Genomic DNA, 22,558 nt, shown 5'->3' on the forward strand with positions numbered 1-22,558 from the left:
TATATCCAATGAAAATATTAAATTAAATTAAGGCGGTCAACTTAAAATACTCAATGTACTCTATATGTTGGCTGACCCTGTATATAAAAATTACGTATCACGTTGTTTGTCCGTTATGGACTCCTAAACTACTGACCCGATTTTAAATTTGATTTGCACACTGTGTGTAATTTGATCCAGTTTGAAAGGTAAGATAGCTTACTTACATCTCAACTTAGTGTCGCAATATTATTCTATTGCAAATTATTATATTTTATTGCAAATTATTTGTCTATTATTTGACAGTCACAATTATCTGTTAGCTCCAAACGTTTCTAACAGATGGCGATATATATTGACTGGATTGAGTAAGTATTCAATAGATGGCGCTATATTAAAAATACAAACGTTTCATATAAGTTACAAATGTTCCCCTTGAATAGTTTACTACAATGTATATAACAAGAACCTTAGCCACAGCAACGCGTAGCCGGGTCTGCTAGTACAGATATAAAATTCATATAACATTATGTTTTCATTTTGTTTCCATGTTTTCAGGAAAGGTAATCATACATTGAGTTTTTAATATAAAACAAATATTTACATTACCTAATAATTTCATTTAGAGAGAAATAACATGTTTTTACATTTTTGCATTATGTAGAGTGAAATAACATTCCTCCCAAATAATTGAACAATTTTTTTTAAGAGTAGTAGATCTTTGAGTGCAGACAGTTGTAGCAGAAAATTTTTAAGTGAGAGTATTAGCTCTCCTCGATCTGCATACTATAAAGTATCACTGTACCAAGTAATTTAAAAATCAAACCGTATGACATGTAAGTTATAATCATTAAAGAAAAAGCATCAGCAATATTAATATTACATTATTTACTACTCCGTTGTATTCAAGAGTTACATTATCACATACTAAACAGGAAAAGTTTTTATCAAGCATTTTATTTCTCTTCTGCGCCACATGAAAACTCTTCTTTTAAATTGTGTTTTCTTGCCGATAAGAGTATAGACTAATATAGATGAGTTAATGCCGTCAGCAAGTAATTTCGTAATTAATCTTCTTAACTAGGTATTAATATAATTCTCGTAAGGTATTAAGTAGCTGGCAACCTTTAGTACACATGGAGTCAAATGCATCTTGAAATATTCATAGTTTCTCGTTATATAGGTATTGATATTAACTGGACAGTTGGAGTAATTTTAGGTATATTAGGGTGTGGGTCATTATACATATGATCTTGTAACAAAGTACGGAAGTTTTTCTCGATAGTTGTTATACCATGTATATGAAATATACCAAGGTATACTAAGTTTAGTCCCAAGTTTGTAACGCTTATGTTGATGCTATGAATAAAAATTTTGGTATAGGTGTTCATGCAATCACCTAATTAGACCATTTCCGGTTGTCTGTCTGTCGTCTGTCGTCTGCCCGTCTACCCGTCTGTCATCACGAGTTCGAAAATGAGCAACATAGTTCAATTGGGTCTTGGGTCCGCAGGATCTATCTAGTAAACCGTTAGAGATAGAACAATAGTTTAAATGAAATAGTTTAAATGTAAAACAATAGTTTAAATGCAACGAATATGAATGGACAAAAAGTTGAGATTAGTTCTTTTATGAAAGAATCTTCATAAAACAATTTTAAAACATTACTAATGACTAGTCATTTCATTTCATTCCCAAAATCACAATAAAATACAATGAATTGTGACCTGTTTATAATACAAGTAACTCATGTTATAATAAAAGTATATTTGTTCTTTATTATATAATCGGTTTGTAGGTCTCATTTAGTTCGGTCTATAAACTCTACATAAAAATATTCTTTATGCGATTTTTTATTATCAAATATAGGATATAAAGATTTTTATCATCTTGAGACCAGAATAAGTACCATTGTACTTATTTCTGCAATTTTATATATTTTCCTAAATTATCATTTACGGAAGTCGTATTTTCAAAATATTCAATCTAGTGTTTTTTAACAACTAGTTCTTGCTTGCCAAGATGCCAACTTCGCTGGGCAAGTTCAAATCTTTGGGTTATACGAAGCAGAAATTAATGTTAATTTTGTCATTAAATTTAACTTGATTACTGAAGTTTTTTATAAAGAAAAGACTATTTCGAATATGCATGAAAGAAGTTTATTTAGCAAAACCTCATTTGAATATACACACTGCCTGTTTGAATTAAGAATGGAAAATTTTCGCAGTTATGCTGTTACTAGCAGATACTCGCCCGCTTTGCTGGGAAATTCCTCCTTTAGACTATCACGTTATAGCTCTCACTTATCTACCCTTTTGTTCACAACTTTATGGATTTTAATTTTTTGGGTGGGGGACTCTAACTTTTTTGAAAATGAATGCCCATGATACTCGCTTACATTGTAACTTTCTAAAGGTCCAATCATTAAATTAACCTGATTTTTATAGATACTTTTAGGATCAAAATTACCGCATCCACCGAGTTTCTTCATCAAATTCCAAAAAATTTTTTTTGCGTTTTTTTCGATTTTTTCAAAGGGGTACCCCTTAAAAAAGTTGCAACAAATTGATCGAACAAATTTTTGTTTTTAACTTCTTTAATTAAACTTTAAACAATGCAGTTGCACAGGCTTTATTAAAATTCGTTGACTGTTCGTGGATTCCGAGGTATAAATCTTACGGCTCTCCACTATAAATAAAAATATAAGTTGTAATGACAAACAGTTTTATTTTTATCAGTTCTTTAAAATAAATATAATAATATATCTTTTACTTAATTACATTATCAAAGCACAGAATATTATCTCAAATAAATAAAATATCAATATTACGAAGGAACTCATTATGCAAAAATCAAAAATTGCGTATTCCCAGTTGACAACACTTAAAAATTTTAAAAATAAAATATATTAGGAAAAACTTCTTCTGCAATATTTAGTTGTAGTCACGGAAACGAAACACTAAAAATAGTCAAAGTTTGAAAACGCTGAACACGAATATTGCGTCAGAATCGGGGACCAGATATCTGTTGCCCGGAGTATCCAGAGTACCCAGTGTACTGTAGGCACCTGGTACCTCGGAAACCAATTCTGACGCGATATTCGTGTTCAGCTACTCCTAAAACCTCCGAGTGACGAGTTTGGAATCATTTTCATCACTATTACCCGAATTGTGAATTTAGTATATTTACAGTCCATTTAAAATACAATTATTAAAGGGCAAAAATTTTTTGGCACTCTAACGAATCAAATGCAGAAAACCGCATTCAAATCTGCCTTACTGTTGAAATCTTCGCACATCAGTGCCTTGTTTTGTCGTCAGATATTTGCTGACAAAAACCACCTAAGTAATACAACCACTTGAAGATTTACGGAGAGTTTCTTCAATTATAATAGTTTGTTAATTTTATTTCAAACTAATTAATTATTAACAAAACTTATAAGATACAACCATATGTTTATTACAATTGATAGTAGGTGTCCTATGTTCCCCGGACTATATACATACAGTAATAATGTTCTTTAAAACTTGGGACATTTATATTTAACTATTCAACTAAATTATAATAATTTAAATACGTTTTTGTTTACAGTCAGGCGTCTGTTAAACACAATTTATTAGTGCCAAGGTCAATACTCTTACATTCCCCACAAATATTCTATGCCAGTTATGATAATACTTTCAACGTTTATAGTATTAAATTGTTTTGTTGTGTACAATAATGGAGCAAATATTCTTGCATTATTTCCAATGTCCAGTAAAAGCCATACTATTATTGGATACAATTTATGTGAAACGTTAGCAAAACGTGGACATAATGTAACACATGTGAGTGCATTTCCAAGAGGAATCAAATTGGAAAATTATCATGAAGTGAATTTAATTGATTATGTGAATCCTTTTTATGGTAATATCTATTTTTTTTTGATATTTGTGAAAATTATTTTATGAAAAATAACTAGCTTTTTAAATTTATAGATGGAAGCACAAACGGTTCGGAGACACAGGGTAGAGAATCAGAATGTATACTAAGATCAAAAAATACAAAAGAAGTTGAAAATTCAGTCAGTAAGTATTTTTGAAATTGTAATCAAATATTGGTTGAGCAAATTTTCCAAATACAAATAATTGCCGATTTTCTTTTCACATCGAATATCCTTATTTTTCACATCGAATATATTGAGTGATGGATTTGGTAACATTTAATGCGTTATGTATAACATTTATGATCGAACCCTCTAGCTTAAGACTGTACTAGAATCCTCTAGTGCATTGCTAGAAAATTGAACAGTTAATCAGATTTTTCGAATGGCAGTCTTAGCTTAAAAAATTAGGAATAATGAAATTGTTAGAAAGATATTAAAATTTGCATAATATGATTTTTCCATTCCTGAAAATTTAAGGAAATATAATCGAAATCAGCGATTAGCCCAAGACCAGAACCATATTTGATTGTTTTTGTATTGCACCCCCCCCCCCCCCAAACATAATCTTGTTTAATTATTTTTGTCTTACACACTTACTCTTGCAAGTTTACATTTTAGCGTTGATCTTGTATACTTGCAAGACGAAACCTCAATGCGTGAGAGTAAGAAAAAGTACAAAACAAACTTTTTAAGACAAAGATAGGCAACTACAGTCTTTATCTTTGATCTTAGTCTTGCTCCTCACTAAAATAACATGATTAAATATAAAATACATTAACCATACAGCAAGTTGTCCACTTATCCAAATAAATTAACATCTCATTATATTAAAAAATAATTGAATTTATTCATTTAATTGAGTGAAATTTTTGGCGATAGTTGTAGGTAGATGCATATTTGTAACATATTATTTTATAAAACCACTTTAAAGCACTATACTTTACCACTTTACACTACTACTTTTACTTATTTTACCATGTTAGGAACTAATTACCTGGTACCTAATTATTTAGTATACCTACATCTGTTATGATTTTCTCCAAATTCTAGTATAGTTACGTACACTGCAAATTCTTAATTAAAACTATTATATTTTAGATAATAAAACTGAAAATAATGATAAAATAACTGACTGGCTGTCCGAAAATATAATTTCGCAAACACATTCGACACATAATGCGATAATCAAGTTAACAGATATTGTGTTAAAAGATAGAAATTTACACAGTATACTAAATTCGAAACAGCATTTTGATGTGATTATAATGGGAGCATTTGGCCAAGAGGCATTACTTGGTATTGGGCATCATTTTAATGCACCAATAATTGTAACAGCACCACCTGGAATGAGTATGTTTGTGGACGATTTTGTTGGGAATCCAGCACCATTTTCTTATGTTCCAAATTTACTTTTTGATTATACGGATAAAATGACATTTTTCCAACGTTTGACTAGCACAGTATATGGAACTTACGTAAATATTTATAGGCATTTTGTTTATTATCCGACTCAAAATGAATTATTACATAAATATTTTCCACATGCACCAGACGTAAAAGTTTTAATGAAAAATGTAGCAATCATTTTGAGTAATTCACATGAAAGTATTGGATATCCACGCCCATTAGTTCCAAATGTTATAAATGTGGCTGGTCTACACGTTTTAAAACCTCAACCATTATCAAATTGTTTGCAAACATTTATGGATGATACAGAATACGAAGGTGTCATTTATCTTAGTTTAGGGTCAAATTTTCATAGCAAAGATATGCCAAAGGCAATGAAAGACAGTTTTGTTCAAGCTTTTGCCAAATTGAAATCATTTAAAGTTTTATGGAAATGGGATGAACCAACAATAGAAGGATTAACTGATAATGTTCGTCTCAGAAAGTGGTTCCCTCAAAGTGATGTATTAGGTAAGTAGAATCTATATCGTAAAATTTCTAATATTATAAAAGTAGACCTTTTGAAAACATTATTATGTTTCAGCTCATCCAAAAACAAAATTATTCATTACACATGGTGGACTATTAAGTACAATTGAAACTGTGGCTCGAGGCGTTCCTTTGATTGGGATACCATTATTTGCTGACCAATTCATAACAATGAAAAGAGCTAAGGATCTTGATTTAGGTGTGATTTTAGATTACCAAAATATTACAGAAGAATCGGTTACCGAAGCCATTAATGAAATACTTAATAATAAAAAGTGAGTTACTTCATTCATCGTTTAATTGTATTATAGCTAAAGAAAATTTTTTCTAACTTTCTAGATACTATAAAAATGTAAAACAGCGATCTGAAATCATAAATGATCAAATAGTACATCCTTTAGATAAAGCTGTGTATTGGGTGGAATACGTCATTAGACATAAAGGAGCTGCACATCTGAGATCAGCTGGTGCTGATATTCAATGGTATCAATATTTGCTGATTGATGTTATTGGATTTATTTTAATTATTTTATCAATCATATTGACTGCTTGTTATTTAATTATTAAAAAAAGTTTTTTGTATTTCAAAAAATCTGTACAAGTTAAGAAAACTAGTAAGCTAAAAAAACAATAAAGCGGATTTGTTAATTTAATTAAACGTAACAATTTTTACTGCATTGAATAATTATTTATTTATTTATTATTTTATTATTATTTTTTTTTTTGTTAACGTATTACTATTTCGCTCCAAAAATCCGCCATTTTATTTGTTTTTTCAAAAACAATCTAAGAACACTTGGATTTTTGAAACAAATATAATGATACCATAAATTTTGAAATCCAGTGAGCCGTTTGGAAGATACGAATAATAATAATAAAGAAATTTACAAAAAAATATACATACATACAAGATAGGCGAAAAAAACATAACCACTACTTGAAAGTCGGGTAAAAATATTCTATACTAGTAGAAAAAGTTTTCACATTTAGTAGAAATCATTTCCGATAATATGTTTAAATTTTTACGAATTATTTTCAAACGTTGGGTACTTAAAAAACGTATCAATATTTCACAAGATGATAAAATTAATATTTAAACATTAAAATATAAAAGTTAGTTATATTAAAATTAATCTAATATTAGGTACTATTAAGTATGCCAGTGATTATAAACAATTGCGGAACAAAGTTTTATCAATATTTTTAAAATTAAAATGCAATCAGTATCATTTATTACACTAATATATTTAAAATGGTTTTGTTGCCCTAAATAATGGTGCAAATATTTTGGCATTGTTTGGTATGGTAAGCAAAAGCCATACCATTGTTGGATATGATTTATGTGAAACATTAGCAAAACGTGGTCATAATGGTACACATGTTTAGTGTACATCCAAGGGGACTAAAATTACAAAATTATCATGATGTAAATATAACTGATGTTGTGGATGCCTTTGCAGGTATGTATTTGAAAATAACGCTCTTTATTAAAATAGGAAATATTAATAACAGCTCCAAAAAAAAAAAAAAAACATTTAAAAAAAATCATCATAATCGGAGCTGTTATTGAGGACTCCTTAAGAATGGCTATTTTATGTATTCCTTTACCCTACATCACTATACCACTAGTTCGATTTACATCTAGGCATATAAATATCAGGAGTATGACAGAATCCATGTGTTAAGCAATGCATCTAAGTAAGAAGTATTATATGCATGTGTTGACCCCCCCCCCCACTCTCTGCAGGCACACAACAGAGGAACTGTTGTATAGTCACGATACAAGTCACTTGCAATTTCATATAACATTTATAATACCTCTTACTTAGATGCATTGCTTAACGCATGTACTCTGTTATACTCGTGATAGTTATATGCCTAGATGTAAATTGAACAAGTGGTATAGTTACATGTTATTAAAATATTGATTCAAACATCACGTGCTATTATATAATTTCTTATGTAATTAAAGAATACTTATATTTCTGAATTTTACTTGGAATTGATTTACCTAGTAAGAACTACCTGTTTTTACTCCGTGTTTATGAAGTATTTGAACTTGGATTTATTTGGCTTCACACAACTCATTATTTATGAAGTTTATAAATATTAATAATAATTACTTCATCACTTTATATAGACGAAGAAACAAAGCACAAAAAATGATCAAAGATCGAAAAATTTGAGCAGTAAGTCGGATTTGAATGCTCTTTACGGCATTCGATTCGTTAGAGCGCCAGAAAATTTTGTGACCTTGTCTGTTTATAAGAAATAAAAAACATGAAATTAGCATAATTAATATGCATTTTATAATTGTATTTTAAATTTACAAATCGGTTAATAGTAACGAAAATGATTTCAAACTTATTACTCGTGGATTTTTGAGGCCGCTGAACACGAATATTGTGACAGAATTGGTCGCAGAGGTAGCTTGGTGCAACGGTATACCGGTATCAGTTCAACGAGTTTGGATGCGAAAAATAATCGAATTTGGAACAACGATAGCTCATTTGAAAACTTGTATCTTCTAGTTTTGGAATCTATTGTTAATACTTTGGTTCTGTATATTTATTCATTATTATTATTTCTTCATTGATAATCATAATTTTCTATCTACGCGATTTTAAAATTTGCTTAGTAATTGTATTACTATAATTGTTTACCTTCAATTAATGCAAAAAGATTATAATGAATAAAATGCATATTTTCAAATCTGTAAAACTGTAATTGATAATTTTTATACATATCTAAATTATCAAAATGGAAAAATATTTTGAGAAAAAATAATCTAATTAGAAAGTAGTGTAAATACATAGTTTGTTCTATATAAATGATCAGGTAAACTACAAATTTTTGAGCCATTTTAGTCACAAAGAGTTAGTTTAATTATAATCTTTAAGAACTAATATCTCCCAAATTTTTTTTTTCAAAAATTTGAAAGAAGGACATTTTCTAGAATGATGTTCCCATACATGTATAGTTTGAAGTAAATTATACCTATTAATTTTAAAATTCTTTCTGAATTTAAGTTCTCGTAAAATTATATGAATTAAGAAGTTTTTTGCTTTTTGGTCATGTAAAATTTTAATAATAATCTTTAAGAACTGATATTATTATATTTAAAACGAAAACACCCTGTCTCAAAATTTCTGTCTTCAAATCATTTATTCAATCTACTGACATAGACTGATTTTGTGGAATACAATTTAACTTGCAGAAATGACGAATTATTTTATACCATTTTATCGTGTTCGATTACAAAATAAGAAGTCTACTTAATGTTATTATGAAAAAATTTCCTAACAAAAAGCAGATAATTTAGAATTTGTAGTAAATAACTTAAGCGTTGTTTACATTTACTTATACTTAAGAATATAACATTATTGTCTGGAGTTCATTAATTATCATCGACGTTTATCGTGCATTCATCATTTTATATAAATCGATAACATTTTAAAGTTAAATCATTAAATAAACTGTTATGTCCCGTCATCTCAACTGTGTAAAACAAGTTCTTGAAGTAGCTACACTTAAAAATGAATTATTTTATACTCTTAAGTTTAATATATTTAAGTTATTCTGTTGAGTTAAATAATGGTGCGAACATTCTAGCATTGTTTCCAATGGTAACAAAAAGCCATGCAATTGTTGGATATGATTTATGTGAGACGTTAGCAAGACGTGGTCACAATGTGACACATGTTAGCGCATTTCCAAGAGGAATCAAATTTCTAAATTATCATGAAGTTAATTTAACCGATTTTGTGAATCCTTTTCAAGGTGTGTATGCAATTTTTATTTAAATTTGAAACTTGTGCATGAATTATCCGAAAAAATATAAATTCCTTATGCCTATTTGAAATTTATCATCAATTTCAAATTAGTGAACTATAGAAATACTGGCCATAAAAATACCTGTGATAGCTCGTTAAATAATGAGTGAAGTCATCGCAGGTTCCATCGACCACAGCAAGGGCCTGGACTATCTCAATTGAACAAACGGTTAATGATAGTAGAAAATGATTGAAATTTTCGTGTAACGTACTTGATCGTTGAAGTACAATCACAAAAATTTGTATCTCGTTGCAATAAAATATTCTTTGAAATATATCGATATAGAAAGATAAATTCAAAATTACTTTTCTGAATCAAATATTTGTCTTTACTTTCAACCGTTAATAGGTGTAAACGAGTTAATAAAAAACTTACCTTTTTGATACAGATGTTAAGCAAGATTCCGATAAATTACTTAAATGGGTGAATCAAAATTTTATCGTGAAAACAAACACGGTATTTCATCTTATTAGAAATACAACAGAAATTGTTTTAAAAGATAGAAATTTGCAAAGAATAATTAATTCAAAACAAAAATTTGACGTCGTTATAATGGGAGCATTTTCTCAAGAAGCGTTACTTGGTATTGGTTATCATTTGAAAGCACCAATAATTATAACAGCACCACCTGGAATGAATTTGTTTGTGGATGATTTTGTTGGAAATCCAGCACCTTTTTCGTATGTTCCAAATGGACTTTTTGGTTTTACGGATCACATGACATTCTATGAACGCTTGATTAATACACTATTTGGAACATACATAAAAATATACAAATTTATAGTACATTATCCAATTCAAAATTTAATTTTACAAAAATATTTTCCAAACGCACCAGATGTTTATGAATTACAGAAAAATATTTCAATTGTTTTGAGTAATTCGCATGAAAGTATTGCATACCCACGACCGTTAGTTTCAAATGTAATACAAGTTGGTGGCCTACATGTATCAAAACCTAAACCTCTACCTGAAGATTTGCAAAAATTTATGGACAATGCACCAAATGGAGTAATTTTTTTTAGTTTGGGATCATTTGTTCGAAGTAAAGAAATAACAAATAATACTAAAAATAGTTTTGTAAAAGCTTTTTCCAGGCTTAAGCAAAAAGTCCTATGGAAATGGGACGAACCAACAATACCAGGGTTGTCAAGTAATGTTCGTATCAGTAAATGGTACCCTCAAAATGATGTATTAGGTATGTAAAGTTTTCAAAGTTCCTAAAGTTTTAAAATTCATTTCCGTTTCAAAAAATAGAAATCCCATAAACAGGTTGCTGTCCGTTTTTTAAAAATTGAAACCTTAAAAACCGTCATTTGGCCTATATTCTCTTCTAAGTATAAATAAGGTATAAGTTTTTAATTTATAATTTGCACCTACATAACATTTCAGCACATCCAAATATTAAAATATTTATTACTCATGGAGGATTGTTAAGTACAACGGAAACAGTAGTACGAGGTGTACCAATAATTGGAATACCAATATTTGCGGATCAATTCATTAATATGAAAAGAGCCAGTGATCTGGGATTTTGTGTTATATTAGATTTTGTAAATATTACGGAGGAATCAGTCCTGCAAGCAGTAAACGAAGTGCTTAACAATAAAAAGTAAGTAAATCCTCTAAGCGCCATAAAAAAAATTTAGTCTGTTTCAATTTAATATCAGCCTTAAAATGTAAATTTGTTATTACAATTGATTACAGGCAGAATGAAGCTAAGTCTAAGAAATTGTGACTACGAACGATTTAAATTTTAGTTTAATTACCGTAAGCGTAGATTCATTACTACCACAAGACGCCAAAGTTAGAATAGATATATCCTACGCAAATAATTTCTTCTTGTGAACAAGTCTCAAAATAATCTGACATTTTCATATTTTGAACTTTTCCACGTAGCTCCCTCGCTACCCTGATTAGGCGCCTTGATACCAAGACAAAAGTGCTATCAAAAAACTGAAATTTTGTGTGTCAATTAATGAGTATTTAACACGCCTTCTGTGTAAATTTTAAGTCGATTCTTTGTACGGCTTACGATAAATTAATTATAAAAAAAAAACCTTTTTTACATGGTGGTACATGAAGAAGTCGTAGTAAATGTTGGTTTTTTAGTTCATAAGTTCCTTTAAAATGTTTCCACTAACATAAAAACTTTTATCAATATTCTGTGCTTATAAAAATGAAAAACTTTTTTTGGTAAAATCATTGACTTGGACAATTAATATGTCATAAACTATATACAGAGAATCGATATGAATTTTTCACTATAAAAGACGTTTAAAAGAATAGTTCATTTAATAGCTCTGTGATAAATAAAATTTCCAATTTTTGGTATCATTTTCACTTTTAGGGTATCGAAATAGTTTAAAGAGTTAAAATGAAAATTATAACAAAAATTTTAAATTTTATTTATCAACAAAACCTCTGTGAAAAATTCATATCGATTCTTATGTGCCCTCTTTTTGGTAAAAACGCCAACTTTTATAGTTATAAATCGAACAGAGCATCGATATGAAATTTTCATAAAAGACGTATTTAAGAATGATTATTTGAAAAATAAAATTTCAAATTTTTAGTATCAATTTCATTTTTATGGTATCGTAATACTTTAATTAAGTGAAAATATATTTGTTTTTTAGAAAAAAACTTTAAACCCTACACAAATTATTTGTTGGTCCTCATTTAGAATTTTCGATTATCTACGTAAATCGAAAGCAACTATCAAAATTAAATAAATTTAGTGATTGCATATTTTGTATTTTAGATACTACCAAAATGTAAAACGACGATCAGAGATTATCAACGATCAGTTAGTTCATCCTTTAGATAAAGCTGTGTATTGGGTTGAATATGTAATTCGACATAAAGGTGCCCCACATCTTAGATCAGCTGGAGCAGATTTGCCATTGTATCAATATTTATTACTTGATGTTATTGGATTCATTTTAATGATTTTATTGTTTATATTTAGTATTATTTATTTAATGATAAAATCTTTATGTTTAAAAAAATTTGTAAAAAGAAAAAAAACTAAAATTGAATAATATATTTTCTTACATTCATTTTATCTTAAATTATTTCAATATTAAAGTTTTGAAAAAAAATTTGATATTAAAGGTTTTAGTGTCTTGATGTCTTGAACTTTTATTTTGACAAAATATGTCATTGAATTTTTAAAACGCAAATTTAACAATTATTTACTTAAAATTGCTGTACCTTCATTGAACATTAATTTTACATTAATCGACCTGCACATTAAACATTAATCGACCTTGATATTATTGTAAAAGACTGAAGTGGCGTTGCGATTGTTGTATAGTTTGATAAAAATAAATATTTAATGACTAAGGTTGATGACAGTCATCAAAATCTATTTTTTAAATTTCTTCTATTAAAATTGATTAAATAAAACTCCATTCGGGCATGTGCAGTAACAACTATTTAATACAATCAAGATAATACACCACTTGGCGCAAAAAGGAAGTGTCTGTTAATAAAAGCCCGTAACTGTGTTACATGTCTAAATCAAGATATAACAGTTCTTTCACGATTAACTGGAGGAACCTATATTGTTTACATTTTCTAAAAGAATATCTTAAAGACTCTATATAAAATTCGCTGAGAGTTTTTCCAACTGATTTGCAATTGGGCCACAACGTTTTTTGGCAGATGCTTGAAAGAACTCTTAGAGATATGGAGATCGCGATGGGTTTCAAATCTGCTTCTATTGCATGTTAAGTCAATCTTCTGAAATAAAATTATAAGAATTGAGTCAAAATCCTGAGCAAATTAAGTTTTTAAAACATTAGTAAGATTCTCTTACATGCGTAAGGAAAAATAAAGCGGCTAATGTTTTTTCTTCGAGTATTATAAAATTGCCAAAAATAAATCTAAGCTTTTTGTAAAACAAAAGCATCTTCCGATAGCATAATCACTTTCGCACCACTTTGTAGACTTAAACGATATGATTTAATCGTCATATTAAACGATAAAATATTATGATTTAAAAAAATTTTTTATAGTAAGTAAGAAGATGTTATTTGGCTAAAAACATGATCTTAGTGATTAACGTTGTTTTATTTTCTATAATAATTCATTTTGTTACTTTCAATAATGCTGCTAATATTTTAGCATTATTTCCAATGTCTAGTAAAAGCCATGCAATGATTGGATATGATTTGTGTGAATCGTTAGCGAAACGAGGACATAATGTAACTCACGTAAGTGCTTTTCCAAGAGGAACAAAATTACAAAATTATTATGAAGTAGATTTAACCGATTTTATGAATTCTTTTCAAGGTAAGTTTTTTAAATAAAATCCAATCATAAAGCAAATAGGTGTTTGGTCATAAATATTTTAGAAACGGAAAATTCCAACACAGGTATAATCTCAATATTTACGGATGGTTTAATCAGCTATACGAATAAAGTTTTTGAATTTTATGGACAATTAACAGAAATAGTTCTAAGGGATAAAAATTTACAAAAAATAATCAATTCAAAACAAAATTTTGATGTAATTTTAATGGGAGCAATTTCACAAGAAGCTTTACTAGGTATTGGTCATCATTTCAGGGCGCCAATAATAATAACGTCACCATCAGGAATGAATATGTTCGTCGATGATTTAGTCGGAAACCAAGCACCATATTCATATGTTCCAAATATGCTTTTAAATTATTCAAATCGGATGACATTTATTCAACGTTTTGTGAACTCCGTAATTGGATTTTATGTAAATATTTACAAACACGTTGTGCATTATCCAAATCAAAATAAAATTTTATATAAATATTTTCAAAATGCTCCAGACATACATGAATTGATGAAAAATGTAGCTATTGTTTTGAGTAATTCACACGAAAGTGTTTCATTTCCTCGACCATTAGTTAAAAATGTCGTCAACGTGGCTGGCTTACATGTACTAGAACCAAAAATGTTACCATCTGATTTAAAAAAATTTATGGACAATGCACAACATGGAGTTATTTATTTTAGCCTTGGATCGAATATTAGAAGTCAAGAAATGCCAATGGAAATAAAAAAGAGTTTTGTTAAAGCTTTTTCCAAATTAAAACAGAAAGTATTATGGAAATGGGATGAGCCTACAATTGAAGGTTTATCTGATAATGTTCGTCTTAGTACATGGTGTCCACAAAATGATATTTTGGGTGAGATTTAAGTGTAAAATTGCTTTCCTAATTCGAATTTTTTTATTATTATTTCGTAAAATTTAATTTTAGCACACTCAAACGTTAAAATTTTTATAACACATGGTGGACGCTTGAGTACAATTGAAGCTCTCGTAAGAGGTGTTCCTTTAATTGCAATACCAATGTTCGCTGATCAGTTTATGAATACAAAAATTTCCACAGACTATGAAATTTGTGTTCCGTTGGATTACCAAAATATTACAGAAGATATAATTTCCTCAGCTATAAATGAAGTACTTTCTAATAAAAAGTAAGTATGTTTTTAATAAAAAATTTATTAAAAGTATTATTTTATATTTGAGGAAAAACTTTAAGAGTAAATATACACTACCGCTATAGGGATATAGCTACAGCGAGATTTGTGCCAGCTAGAGCTAAATCTAGCTACGGTAGAAATCAAATTTTCGATATTTAAAAAATATAATTATTTCTGCTGGGTTAATCTAGCTAGGGCATGCTACTGCAAACTAATTAAAACTTCTTTTTTACTCTAAGCTTTCTCAGTGACCTAAAAAAAACCCTAAAAAATCAAATTTTGTGTTCAAGTACTGTATACGTAAATATTAAAGTATCTATAGCTGTTAATATTAAACAAATGGTAAAAATGCTAAGAGGCTATGATGTTGTAGTAAATTTTATTATCTACAACTTTTCAAAATTGCAAATGACGAATGAAGACTTCGTTAGTCGTACATATTATCCAAAAATCCAGAAGGAATCATGTTCTTAGAATCTTCTAAAGCGATAACTTTAGGATAACTCTATAAACTTAAATTCACTCAGCAATCAGATATTTGGTATACTAACGTTCTGTATGTATATACTCTCATAAAGTCTAAGGAAGCAAAATGTAAATTTTATTTTACTCATGAATAGGTAATATTATTTTAATTTAAAATTCAATTTAAAAACTATTTTAAAATTTAAATCAAATAATGTGTCATTTATATCGACCTGCATTTTATGCTAAGTGATGTTTTTTGCATATTATTTTACAAAAAATATGATAGCTTTTGTTATCTTTTTACATGACAATGATAAAAATATTTACATGTAATAATATAATTCACAATACCAAGGTTATATTTATAAAAATAGCTGTCTGCATTAAAAAGTAAAGTTCAAGCTTTAGAATTAAGTTATCTGAGCTAATTTTCCAGAATGTTCTTAAGACACAGAATATTTAATTATATTTCGCAAGTACTCTAAGCGAGTATCAAAAGAGAGTCAGTATCTGCAGTATGCCCCAAAAAACATAAACTTCCATCCTTGCTGGAAGACCGCTTTAAATTAGACTTGTGGAGCATACTGTATGCCATTAAATGTTAATGATTTAAATGAATTATTTATTCAATTCAATTCATCTAATATTTTATTCTCTCTACGTTTTAGATACTACCGAAATGCAAAACAACGATCAAACATTATAAATGATCAATTAGTGCATCCATTAGACAGAGCTGTGTATTGGGTTGAATATGTAATTCGACATAAAGGCGCTCCACATCTTAGATCAGCTGGTACAGATATACCATTGTATCAATATTTACTACTTGATGTTATTGGATTCATTTTATTGATTTTATTGTTAATATCTAGTATTATTTATTTAATTTTGAAAACTTTAAACCACTATTTTAATCGATTCATAAAACCTGTAAAAACTAATATTATTAGGAAACGTAAAAACAAATAAAAAATTGTAAATAGAAGTATGTAATTTCTGTATTTTTTTTAAACTGTATCAACCAGATAAAAGTTATAGCGATGGAGGGCGAATTCAATCGATCATAAAACTAATAAATTTTAACGATCAACGCAGATGATCCAACATAGTCTTTATTTGATCCTATTTATAAAAATATGTTCATTTTCATGGAACGATATGATGCCTTCTGTTTGAAGAATTAAAATATTGTGGAATATACGTTGTTGGAAATATACTTAAAATTTGAAAAATTAGTGATCCTTTGAGGTCAGACAAATTCTTAAATGTAAATAACTGCATTCACTCATAAATTTTATAATAATTTATCTTCTAAAATTTTCCTTATGATAAATATTTGAAGATTTTGTGTTTAAGAACTTGTATTGTAGCTATACAAGGTTGTTCAATAAGATTTCACCACGTAAGTGGAGTATTTTAAGAACGTGTATTTTAAGAACATAATATAAGACTAATATACAAAATGTTCGATCTACATCTAGGCATATAAATATAACGAGTATGGTAGAATACATGCGTTAAGCAATGCATCTAGGTGGGAGATATTATATATATGTGTTGAAGCTTCGACTTGCGTTCAGATAGTTGTAAGAAGCTTGGAGAGTGGGAGTTTCTTAGTTGAATAGATGATCTACAACAGATAAGCCACGATAGAAATCACTTTTGCAATTTCATATAACACCTATAATACCTCTTACTTAGATGCATTGCTTAACGCATGTACTCTTTCATACTCGTGATATTTATATGCCTAGATGTTTATCGAACATTCTGTATAATAACTGTTACAAATAAAATACTATACTCTTAAAAATTCTTAAAATACAGGTCTCAACCATTTAAATGCTAACATCTTGGCCAATGTGCTTTTTCCGTTAAAGTGGTTACATTTTTTTAACAATACGACTATCATTTGCGTGATAACAACTTATTGAACAATTCTGTAGAAAACGTGACATAATTTTAACTGGATTATGGAATGTTATAAAAAAGAATAATGGTACAAATATAGTCAAGTGTATTTTACAAGGTTGTCCAATGAGATGTTAGTATATGTTATGTTCTTAAGATGCAATATTACTAATTTACGTGGTAACATCTTATTGAACAACCTTGTATTAATTAGTAACCTTGTATCATATAATTATTACTTTTAGCTTACAAGTCCAACAAAAATTAATCATATTTTTATTCAAAAAATAAAAAAAAGTTAAGCTGGTCAGATGCCTTGCTCAATGCGTTTATTGTTATTTACATTAATAGCTCATTTTATTACTTTCAACAATGCTGCTAATATTTTAGCCTTGTTTCCGATGGTAACTAAAAGTCATTCAATGATTGGATATGATTTGTGTGAAACGTTAGCAAAACGAGGACATAATGTTACTCACGTAAGTGCTTTTCCAAGAGGAACCAAATTACAAAATTATCATGAAGTGGATTTAATTGATTTTGTTAATCCTTTCCAAGGTAAAATATAATAATTTATGGGTTATAATTTATTTAAAGGTTTTACATCTAAATTTTAAGCGGACTTAAAGATAGGTACAAATAATTTAACTAAATTTTAAACTGAGTATACCTTGATATATATTTCACGTTTACAGGGTATAAAAATAGGTCATTTTTTAATGGTCTAGGCATTTCATAGATTATTGCGTTTTTTAAAGATTTAAGTCTGTTTAAGACCTCCACATTAATGAATCACATCATTTTAATCAATCAGCACTGTTTGACATCATTATGATTTTTCCAAATTTATTTCAATTTTTATTAACGTTTTAGCAACACAAAATGGGAGTAATGGTATACTGACAACTTTTAATAAGAACGTGGTTACTCATACAAATGAAGTTTTCGATTTTCTTACTGAAGTAACCGATACTGTTTTAAAAGATAGACACCTACAAAAAATATTACATTCAAAACAAAAATTTGATGTTATTATAATGGGAGCATTTGCTCAGGAAGCGTTACTAGGTATCGGTCATCATTTTAATGCACCAATAATCATAACATCACCACCTGGAATGTGTACGTATGTAGATGATTTAGTTGGAAACCCTGCACCATTTTCTTATGTTCCAAATATTATGTTAAATTATTCGGATCGGATGACATTTTTTCAACGATTAGTGAACTCATTGTTTGGTTTTTATATAAATATTTACAAACAAGTCGTTCATTATCCAGCCCAAAATAAAATTTTGCATAAATATTTCCCAAGTGCTCCTGATCTACATGAGTTGACAAAGAATGTAGCCATTATATTCAGTAATTCACATGAAACTACTTTATATCCTCGACCATTTGTCCCAAATGTTGTACAAGTTGCTGGATTACATGTGGTACAGCCAAAACCCTTGCCTACTGAGTTGCAAATGCTTATGGAAAATGCTCCATACGGCATTATTTACTTTAGTTTGGGATCAAATATCCGTAGTCAAGAAATGCCAGTTGAAATTAAAAAAAGTTTTATCGGGGCCTTTTCGAAATTAAAACAAAAAGTGTTATGGAAATGGGATGAATCAACTATTGAAGGTTTATCGGATAATGTTCACCTTGGTAAATGGTATCCACAAACAGACATATTAGCACATCCGAACGTCAGACTTTTTATAACACATGGTGGACGCTTAAGTACAATTGAAGCTCTCGTACGAGGTGTTCCTTTGATTGGAATACCAATGTTTGCTGATCAGTTTATTAATATGAATATTGCCAACAAACATGGATATTGTCTAATGTTAGATTATCAAAATATTACCGAAGAAACAATTTCTAATGCAATCAATGAAGTTCTTTCTACTAAAAAGTGAGTAATTTTATTATTGTCATGAAGTATAGTGCAAAAAAATGAGTATAAACTTTAAAATAATTCTCCTGCTCAGCTTTTCGTAGTTTTAGCGAATACATAATTTGGGAAAAAATCGTCGAGTGTAGGAAGATATGTTAAAAAAATCGGAAAGATGCGAAAAACAGGTTTCTTGCAAAACAAAAACGGAAACTAATTTTTAAATTGCCGTAGCACGATCGCGCACGGCTTTTCCGAAGGACCTATTTGAATTTTCGCAAATTGTTGGAAAACCTTATATTAATTTGCAACGAAAATTTTTTACAAAAAGATACATTTATAACAAAAATTTGAGATTAGAAAGGATTTCCTGCGAGTCATACAAGCAGAGAAAATAAATGACGAAAAACGCGATATTTTCGCGATAAAACCATATTTTCTCGTAAAGTTTCGAACGAGTTTGGCTTTAATTAGTATCGCATTTTTAAACTTTAGAACCTTCTAATTTTTGTTTTTTTTTCAAAATCGTTTTTCCTTATTTTATTTTATTTAATTTTTTTGTAAAAATCCTGTTTTTCACATATTTTCGATTAAGTTTAAACACCTTCCTACACTCCGATTTATTCAAAAGTATGTTTTCTTAAAAACTACTATTTCTCTCTTAAATATATCGTGTAAAAATCGAACGGGGGAATAATTTTAGAATCTGAGGTGTTTTCTTACGTGTTCATTGTACTAGTAATTTAACTGGCTTAAGAAAATTCACCCAGGAAAGCTGGAGCAACTTTGTAAAATATTTTGATTAAGGTTTCGCATTAAGAATTCAATATTTTCATTTAAATAAAACGATGCACTGAGATTTCTAAAATTTTAGTTAACGATGTATTTTGATTAGCACTCTTGTAATGTATTTTTTATTAGCACTCTTGTGTTACATTAATTAAGTAACTTACCACTAAATTACTTTAATTTTTAGATACTTTGAAAATGTAAAACGGCATTCAAACATTATAAATGATCAATTAGTGCATCCATTAGACAAAGCCGTTTATTGGGTAGAATATGTAATTCGACATAAAGGTGCTCCACATCTACGATCAGCTGGTGCAGATATACCATTGTATCAATATTTATTACTTGATGTAATTGGATTCATTTTATTGATTTTATTGTTAATATTTAGTATTATTTATTTTATTGTAAAAAATGTAAGACAATATTTTAAACATTTCCTTAAAGCCAAACATACAAATATTAGAAAACGTAAAACTGAATAATAAACCATCTACTTTATTTTGTTGGTATTATTAACTTTTTATTTTTTTTTTAACTGTTATACCTAGGTAAAACTTACAAGCTTATTATGATAATTTTGAAATGTCTTCAACAAAATCAACAAAAGATTGACGATTATCACAAATCCGTCCCAAAATATTCTGCGGAAGAAGAGCCTAATTTTTGCCCGCTAAACTTTTTTGGTAACCTTTTTATTTTTCGAGTTTTTTTCACGGCAAAGCCTTTTTTTTCCCAAAAAATTTTTTTGCTTTTATTTGCAATATTTCAAAAAATATATATATATATCTGAAACTGCTAGAACTTATTGAGCATGCTGTCATTATTGGAAAACGCAATAATTTTAGTTCCCGTGGTAAAATCAGTTTTTCTGCTGAATAAAACATAGAAAAGAAATACGAGCAACTTTTTCTTTTCATTATACCTCCGTCAATTGACATGCATATGACTTAAAAACTTTTTTCATTTTCAAAGTTTTCTATGGTACCTACTTTAAAACGTGTTCGATATGCTTTTTTCAAAAAAACACTAAGTACTGCAAATTTCATTCGTCAATAACTCAAAAAGTATTGTCTATTCGATTACGCTTTAATGGCATATTGACCATAAGGTCATATGCAATAGTTAGTTAGTTTTCGTACTAAAAGGTACTATTTGTCGTACTAAAAGGTATGCGGATACAGAGTAGATTATCCGCATTAGTGAAAAAAATTTAAATAAAATAATACTGAACAAACTCTTCATCGTCATTATCTTCTGTACGGACATTGATTTAATGTCATATCGTTTTATGTTAACATTTATTTTTTTCACGTATGACCTACTTTTTTTTACACAGTATCATATTATAGCACGCGTTATAGACGAAAAATAAAATTATGAAATACGTTGTTTAAAAAATGTATGTAAATGTAAAGTTATAATAGGATGTAAAGTTATAATCATATGTTCTAGTGTCCTGATAAAAAATTTTCGCTGTTAACGTTCTCAAAAACCATTGTTTTACATTTAAAAATAGAAAATATTTTGGCAAAAAAATTTAATTAGCTTACCTTAATATATTTGCACAAAGCCACATGAAAATCGTTAAAAATTTTTAGTTTTTAAAGTATATGGCCAAGTATGGGGAGGTTAGTTCAGTGGTTTGGAAATAATTTTGTAATGTTGTAGGTATATGTCACCGTGGGCATTGTATTTTCCCTCAAAATTGTAAACGGGTTACCAAAAACCACACCAATCCGTCTGGGTCGAGTTAGTGAGGTTTGGGGTGGTTTTTGGTCTTTTTTTGGAAGATAAATTTATAATCTGACTAGTTGGTCTACAATCTGACGGAAATTACAATTTTACGGTAACTGGCATATATAAAAATAATATGTAAACTACGAAATCACACATTTATTAGAAAATTCACACTTGACTAAAATCATTAGACAAGTGAAGACTAATATGCAGGTTTTTAACAATACAGCAACATTTCAATTTTACAACTTGATTTGAATATGTATCACAACAACGATGTACGATATACAGTATATGAAATGGACGATGGTTGATAGAATATGCTGGAGATATGTTGGAGAATATGTAAACACCAAAAATTTACTCTTAGAGCACTGACTTAAATTTCCGGGTCATTTGTTAAAAGTATGGGACCTTTCATAGCTACAATTACGTACCGGATCGTCGAGATGTAGCCGATGGTCGAAGACGATTAAAAGAGCTTGTTAAAGGTATTCTATATTTGTTAAGGACTTACAGGCATTGTTTTCTAAGTCAATCATTAACTAGTCCTAAAAGTTTGACTATGACTATTCGAAAATGATTTGTTAAAAATTGACATAGTCGGTGTCAAATAAAAT

The 22,558-nt window shown here is 28.7% G+C and overlaps 4 protein-coding genes across 4 annotated transcripts in view; 3 read left to right on the forward strand and 1 right to left on the reverse strand.

The window, feature by feature from the left end:
* The window catches only part of LOC123292438 (neuromodulin), a 196,126-nt gene that overhangs the window by 85,025 nt on the left and 88,543 nt on the right, over positions 1-22,558 (reverse strand). The gene's annotated exons all lie outside the window — the stretch shown is intronic.
* Positions 3,575-12,669, forward strand: LOC123294104 (the record flags this gene model as incomplete). The annotated part of the gene is made up of 9 exons (XM_044875190.1): positions 3,575-3,885; positions 3,957-4,046; positions 5,003-5,821; positions 5,895-6,114; positions 6,179-6,472; positions 9,414-9,619; positions 10,062-10,871; positions 11,066-11,285; positions 12,438-12,669. Coding segments are annotated over exons 1-9 (3,138 nt in total), but the record flags the coding sequence as incomplete, so codon positions are not given.
* On the forward strand, positions 13,715-16,425 carry LOC123292437 (UDP-glycosyltransferase UGT5-like). The gene is made up of 5 exons (XM_044873095.1): positions 13,715-13,972; positions 14,035-14,844; positions 14,917-14,978; positions 15,049-15,136; positions 16,279-16,425. Exons 1-4 carry the CDS (start codon positions 13,726-13,728, stop codon positions 15,097-15,099), a joined length of 1,170 nt encoding a protein of 389 aa, XP_044729030.1. The 5' UTR covers positions 13,715-13,725; the 3' UTR covers positions 15,100-15,136; positions 16,279-16,425.
* On the forward strand, positions 17,827-20,713 carry LOC123292435 (UDP-glycosyltransferase UGT5-like). Its single transcript, XM_044873093.1, has 3 exons — positions 17,827-18,082; positions 18,398-19,427; positions 20,383-20,713. Exons 1-3 carry the CDS (start codon positions 17,836-17,838, stop codon positions 20,681-20,683), a joined length of 1,578 nt encoding a protein of 525 aa, XP_044729028.1. The 5' UTR covers positions 17,827-17,835; the 3' UTR covers positions 20,684-20,713.

This window comes from Chrysoperla carnea, chromosome 2 (genome assembly GCF_905475395.1).
Source record: "Chrysoperla carnea chromosome 2, inChrCarn1.1, whole genome shotgun sequence".
NCBI lineage: Eukaryota > Metazoa > Arthropoda > Insecta > Neuroptera > Chrysopidae > Chrysoperla > Chrysoperla carnea.

What these genes read in the sequence shown, in the direction of transcription:
- LOC123292437 (XM_044873095.1), top strand. Translation starts at nt 13,726, where the DNA reads ATGATCTTAGTGATTAACGTTGTTTTATTTTCTATAATAATTCATTTT. An exon ending in TTTTATGAATTCTTTTCAAG is followed by an intron (nt 13,973 to 14,034) that starts GTAAGTTTTTTA and finishes TAAATATTTTAG; the next exon opens with AAACGGAAAATTCCAACACA. An exon ending in TCCACAAAATGATATTTTGG is followed by an intron (nt 14,845 to 14,916) that starts GTGAGATTTAAG and finishes ATTTAATTTTAG; the next exon opens with CACACTCAAACGTTAAAATT.
- LOC123292435 (XM_044873093.1), top strand. Translation starts at nt 17,836, where the DNA reads ATGCCTTGCTCAATGCGTTTATTGTTATTTACATTAATAGCTCATTTT. An exon ending in TTTTGTTAATCCTTTCCAAG is followed by an intron (nt 18,083 to 18,397) that starts GTAAAATATAAT and finishes TTAACGTTTTAG; the next exon opens with CAACACAAAATGGGAGTAAT. An exon ending in GAAGTTCTTTCTACTAAAAA is followed by an intron (nt 19,428 to 20,382) that starts GTGAGTAATTTT and finishes TTTAATTTTTAG; the next exon opens with ATACTTTGAAAATGTAAAAC.